Here is a 6667-nt window from a genome sequence, read left to right on the forward strand (position 1 = left end):
TTCCTGCTGCTGATCCCAGTGAAAATCATCTGAACTGCCCCAGTCTCTGTCCTGTCACCTGAACACCTCACACGCTGTTTTATCATTTTATTTTTTCTTCTGTGCAAAGTTCCTTTTGTGATTTTTACATTTCACCAACTTGGAACCCTGTAAAACAAAAAAAACAAACGCCTCTAAAATCCACAGAGTAAAACTGGAGAACTGAAAACTAACAAGCACTGAAACTCATCAGTCCCAAATTTAAGGCCCTGAATGGCATCACAGAGCGGCTATTAACCGATGTGTACACTGTAACTCAGTACAAACTTTCCTTTTTCAGCTTTATGTGTTGCATTTACTTTTTAGCATACAAAGATCTTCAAACATAGTGTGAATACACATTACAAGGTTCCCTACATTGTCCATAAAGCCAAGACTTCCACCTAACAGCGTGTGACTACAAATTTTACCTATATGCCATGTTCACCACAGCATGAAGAAACAGGTAAGCTACCCTACACAGAGTCTCTCAAAGAGCAGCAACTCCAGTTCTAGTCTGAATAGGCAGCCTGTGCACATTTCACTCATATGAACCAGGCATCCATTTTACCAGCTGAACTGAACTGAGTATAAGATTTTTTTTGGAGTCTGTTGCAATGACCACAATAAAATGGGACCAGGAACAATAAATAAAGTGACTGTATATCACATTCATTCACACAGAAAATGCATTTAACGTGAACTCTGTTCCTCACTAGTCAAAACAGCTTTGTGTCTTTACAGTGAAGCACATGGACTGGTCACTTACCGTTTGCTGCTCTTGTGCTGAGTCACATTTCCTCCTTTGTATTCAAACGTAGCTAAGAGAGATTTCTGCTCATCGTTCAGACAGGCATTAGATTTACTGTCATGGACCAGGATGTCACACATGAGCTGCATCTGCCGCTCCTGGAACAACAATAACATTGATAAATCTAGTCAGCACCCCCAGCAGGCTGCAGAGCTCACTACAGAAAACATTTGGATTCATCTGTTCAAAGAGTGTCACAGTCCTGGAGATAAACATGGGAGGTTTGTCCTTTCCTTCCTCCTCTGGATGTACAGTATGAACTGTTTTCTCTGAAAGCACACTGAACTGTCAAGTCAAAAATAATGCAACTTTTCCTGCTCTTCCTTCTGGGACTCACCAGGTAATGGTAGTCTGCCTCAATCTTGTAGCGTTTCTTCATCTCCACGTCCAGCTGGTTTCGAGTGTGTTTCAGTTTAACCTCCAGAGCAGCTTTGGCCACATCGGACTTCACCAGCAGCTCTTTATACTTCTTCAGCTCCAGCTCAACGTGCAGCCATTTCTTCCTGACCTCCTCAAAGTTCTTCATTGCCTCAACAAACCCTGAAAGGGTGGGTGGGGGTTACAATCTATATCCTCAAACTAAACTAAAGGAGTGCACAGAGTCTGGAGAACCAGACAGTACTAGGGAAATGTCATTCTTCTAGAGTTCAATGATCCCATCTGTCTGAGATACATTTTTAAAAAGTTAATAAGCATTTTCCTCATGGTAGGAAACATTTGTTTCCTCAGTAAATCTGTAGCAGTGCTGTGCTTGTTATTGTTCTTTGGGCCCTATGTGATCAATGTGAAATTTCTTTTGTATTTTAAGTGTTGACAATTCATATTTTTTTAAGGAACTCAGTATCAATTCCTTTTTAAAAATATATTTGTGTGTCTGGTTCAGTAATTTTATTCAATTACATTCATGAATGCTTCTTACTGTAGGGCCACAGCCAAGTCAAAATGGTTATTTTGCTTTATTTTTAATTGTAGTACATTAAATAAGATAGATGCTGACTGAAGGCCCGGCAGATGCTTAACTATATTTAAAAAAATATGATCTCAGATTTTATTCACAACTCATGTCAGAACTGAACATATCATAGATGAACTGTAAAGAGAAACCTTCAGATCCCTGACCAGGACCAGCAGGAGTCTGCTTGAAACAGCTGATACACTCCTCCTTCAGTGAAATGTGAACAGAAAACATAAAAGACCTGATTCTGTGGGACGTCCACTTCCTGAGAACATCATCACCTCAGATCCAGAATAAACCTCCATAAATCCACTTAGAAATCAGAGGAAAAAGAGGCTGCAGAATCCTCCTGTTATTAAGTTGCCTGTACATCTGCTGCAACAGGAGCTGATCACAGTTCATTCTGATACTGTCAATGGGGACATTTTGACTATATGTGAACAAATATAGGATAAAAAAATGTGGCTAAAGTTGTAGCTCATGGCAGCACTGTTGTTTACATGCATAAACAGTTGGGACTTCATCATTAACCCCCAATTAGAAGCAGGCAAAACAAAAAAACAAACATAACTGGAGTGACAAAATCCAGTGTTATGAACGTTCCCCAATGTTTTCCCTGTGATTAAAACCTCTGTGTGTGTGTGTGTGTGTGGACAAATACCAGGGAATGGTGGGTATCTAAGTTTGATGTGTGTGCATTTTGGGTGGTGTGTAAAATGCGCCTCCAACAACAGAGAGGTTAAATTTGAGTAAACCAGACTCACTGAGTTCAGTGCTGAGTGCATCCTCCTCCATGTTAATCCTCTGAAGACAAACTGCCAGCAGCTGCTCCAAGGTGACCCGAGGCTCTGCCATCATGCTTCAGTCGGGACTCCAAAAACACACAATGATTTTATGAATATGTGCACGACACATTCTATTAAAAATGTCAATTTCGTAATTCACTTAACAAATGTTAAGAAAACATCTTTCTGACCTCTTAAACGTGTCTTACAGTGTCCTCAGTAACCATTTGTGACTTCACTATGTTTTAAACAGAGGATGTTTGTCTTTTGCACCGACCGGGTTAAACAAACGGAGAATCGGTGTTGGGCTGAAATCTGCTCCCCAGTCGAGATGTGTTTCCCCCCGTTACCACTGTTTCCTCCAGCTCAGTATCATAACGTGCTTTCCCGTTAACTGCACTGCACACGATCGGTCTTGGGCCATAAACCAGCAGCCTTCATGTTTCGGCTCCGGATGGATGTTTAAACTCACCACACTCTGAAATCGCTACTGCAACTCCAACTCAGCTCCCCACCTCATGCTTTCATTTATTCCCTACCTATGACCACGTGACCTCACCTGCACTTTCTATTGGTGACGTCATGGTTTATGGCTCGTTTTTTTTTTATTAATGGAGCCCAGCCTGGATAGTTTTAGGTTTATTAGTTAATTTACTAGTTTTAAATCCTGTTTATGTGTCTGCAATTTGTCTTGTGCTTGAAGCTCCTTGGGGCTATATAAATAGCTAAATAAATAAAATGTGATTTACACACTGAACTGGCTTGTTGTAGATGAACCTGGTTATGAAATGTGGTTCAGACAGTCATGTTCCCCTCAGGATGGACTTGATCACTCTGGTGATAATCAGACTTTTCATCATCAGACTTTTTTTTTAATTGTGTCCAGTAATCTGGTGTATTACCAAATACCTGCAGAATTAATAATCCCATCAGCCATGGCATTTAGCTCAAAGATGACCATCAGTAGTTGACATGGATGAAGTCTATAGGGGTATTTCAGAAAGCAGGTTTAGTCACAATCATAGGTAAACATATGACACATAACATATACCATTCATACCATACCACTCAGCATGCGTAATAGTGACACTTATTTCTTTCATCTAACTACATCATTTCTCCTGAGTATTTACCATGTCTACATTGTGAAAACAGTTCATTCATTTCTGTAAAACAGGGGTTTTCAACTAATTGTGACCCAGAGACCACTATTCTGACTAATAAGTAACCTGAGGGCCACTGGTGAGTGGTGGATACAAATGCATAGACATTAATTTAATCCTGAAAGTCACCTTAACTTTTCTAAGTGTTATACATTTGCATGACTGTGACTACAAACAATAAGTAATACATAGAAATTTGCTTTTAAAAAATTCCTACAGTGAAGCCACATTATTGAACACATGGCTAGGTGCCACCTGTAATGCCATCGCGGACCACTGGGGGCTGCAGACCACTGGTTGAAAACCCGTGCTGTAAAACGTCAGCATTATTTTCTCCTCAATATCATTTAACAGCCAGGAGATGGCGCCAAAGCAACATGCTACCTCCCATCAAAGAACTGTGGTTAAAGATCATGGAAACTCCTAACATGTTTACAGAACATTTGTTTTTGTACTTTAGTGTTTGTCACATGCGCACACATGTATTCATGATAGCTGTCTGCAGTACTCAAAGATTGTTGCATCTATTCACACACATCTAACGTACCTTTAAGTTATCACAATACACAATGCTTTCAGTTTCAGATATCAGTGATATACTGTATGTGAAAACAGTGTCAAGTAGTTGTGTTGTCTGTCAGCCTTTATTGCATGTGTTTTGCCAGCTGCAGTGGAGGAAGAGAAAAGAAACCAGGAAGGGTAGGGAAGGGAGGAGGGAGGGAGACCGTCTCACCCACACAGCTTCACAGAACAGTCAGTACTGGCCTGAGCAGCTGAGAAAAGAGCAGGTCTCCTTCCTCCTGCTGCTGTGTGCTGCTGCGAAAGCCTCACATGGAGCCACATGTGACAGCCAACACCAACAGCAGAATATGCTCTGCTGGAACTCAGATAGCACAGGAGCTCCCGCCGCAGGGCTGCCAGCCAAGCACAATCAGTGGCACAAAGAGAACAGAAACACACACTTCATGCACACTCACACAACTGTGCTAGACTGTAGTCGTGAATGCATAATGAAACAGCCACAATAGAGACATAAAGAGATCTACACCTTGGCTTGGTGATACATTTTATTATGTTCCTTCAGGGAACGCGTGTTTTGGGTCCACATTGCATCACACAGGCCAGTTTGGAAGTTTGCAAGAAAGGTCACCACAGCTCTCTGGCTAATGCTGACAAGAGATTCATTGTTGAAGGAGGAGTGTCAAATCAAATCACACAGCTGCTTTGCTGTTGCAGCTTGTGCTGCTCACATGCAGCGACAGATAAGATCACTTCTGTTAAAACTGTACTGTAGTTGTGTAACCTACTTTGTTCTCTGGGTTGCTGTTGTATACGTGATAATACATGGAGGATATTTTCAGAATAGACTAAATTGCCTGTGTAACAGGAAATAATAAGATGGATTGAAGACTGGACTGCGCTTACATTCACTGCAGTTCATCTCAGTAGATGCAGCATGTATATAGTTCATTCACCATTAAAGCATGAATCTCTTTCATATCAGCTTTTCAACTTACATGTTGCACAGATAGCACCCACTAGCTGTGCTACAAAGACGCGTGATCACCCCTGAATTGAACCAAGGATTAAGCAGCTGTACACTTGGCACAAGGCCAGGACATGCCATCAGAACATCACAGGAAGTTCTAAAAAAAAACTGCTGAACTGAAATAACTGCAGGTGACATGTTACTTAAAGGCCCTGGAAACTTAATTTCTAAAAAAGCTGTTACCATGAACAGTGGGGGTCCACAGGAAAACAATTTTATTTATTTATTATTATTTTTTTACAAACATTACAGCAGTTTTGGCTCTGTCAGAAGATTTATGTCTGTGCTGTTTTATCTACACTGGGTTAGAGTGGATGGAACTCTTTTGGAAAAAGGTGACATTGCATATTTTTATACACCAACCAGCAACATTTGAATTAAAGTGTAATAACTGCTGAAGGGTAGGGGTGTAAACAATTAACCCATACATATTGGGAAAATGACAGTGCCAGGGAATTGGTTACACTGATATTTGCTACAGAAAAGACCTAAATTCTGAATAAAATTTTAGAGGAAATTTATTATTCCTCCTAAAAATCAGCCTTTCTGAGTAGCTCTGTCTCTCCTTGAACTCACCTGAACAATAAAGTTACAGAGCAGTGCAGAAGTGCAGTCATCAAAAGACATGATGTTAGCATTAGCAGCTAATGCTACCTGTATCTGACCCCAACTCTTCCTAGTTACTGAATCCATGTGTTAATTTATTTACCATTACATGTGCCGATGAGTAAAACCAAATTAAGAAAATCTTAGTCAGGTAGAAAGCTGAGGACACCACCGACGTAAAGAAATGATGACTGCAAAGATGCAGACAGTGCTGATGATAGTAGTCATGCCACTGCTGCTGGAAGCAAACATAATGATTCACTGCCTTTCCATCCTCTATAATAGAAATGGGTGGGCTATATTTGCCCTTTGCGACAATGGTGACGATTGTCAAAATATGACATCAGAGGCTATGTAAAAAGAAGCCAACTCATGTGTATGTGTGGCATTTTCAGGAAAGGAGCTGTGGAGTAAGACGGCAAAGAGCTTCATCTCTCAAAATCATGCGAGAATGAATCAGTGTTCAGCTGAACTTATTTCACTGAGTCAATATCTATCTATCTATCTATCTATCTATCTATCTATCTGTCTATCTATCTATCTATCTATCTACCTGCTTTGGAAAGTAATTACTGTAAGTACAAATACTCTAGTACTGTACTTAAGTACAGTTTTGAAGTAACTGTACTTACAGTAAGTGTTTCCATTTTCTGATACTTTATACTTCTACTTCACTACTTTTATTGTAACATTAGTTAGTAGTTACTTTGCAGATTTAGATAAACAATATAATCAAACAAATTGTAATCAACAAATAAATTATGATGTACAGTATTATTA

General features: G+C 40.0%; 1 protein-coding gene across 1 annotated transcript in view; it reads right to left on the minus strand.

Annotated features, from left to right (window-relative positions):
• The window catches only part of LOC109962642 (rac GTPase-activating protein 1), a 14630-nt gene extending 11505 nt beyond the window's left edge, over positions 1 to 3125 (minus strand). Inside the window, exons 1-4 of the mRNA XM_020604533.1 lie at positions 2761 to 3125; positions 2549 to 2655; positions 1167 to 1369; positions 788 to 927 (exon numbers count right to left, since the gene is read on the minus strand). Coding sequence (XP_020460189.1) covers positions 788 to 927; positions 1167 to 1369; positions 2549 to 2642 — 437 coding nt within the window. The 5' untranslated portion in view covers positions 2643 to 2655; positions 2761 to 3125. The remainder of the gene's footprint in view (positions 1 to 787; positions 928 to 1166; positions 1370 to 2548; positions 2656 to 2760) is intronic.
• Positions 3126 to 6667: the final 3542 nt, after the last annotated feature.

This window comes from Monopterus albus, unplaced genomic scaffold, assembly GCF_001952655.1.
Source record: "Monopterus albus unplaced genomic scaffold, M_albus_1.0 scaffold66.1, whole genome shotgun sequence".
NCBI lineage: Eukaryota > Metazoa > Chordata > Actinopteri > Synbranchiformes > Synbranchidae > Monopterus > Monopterus albus.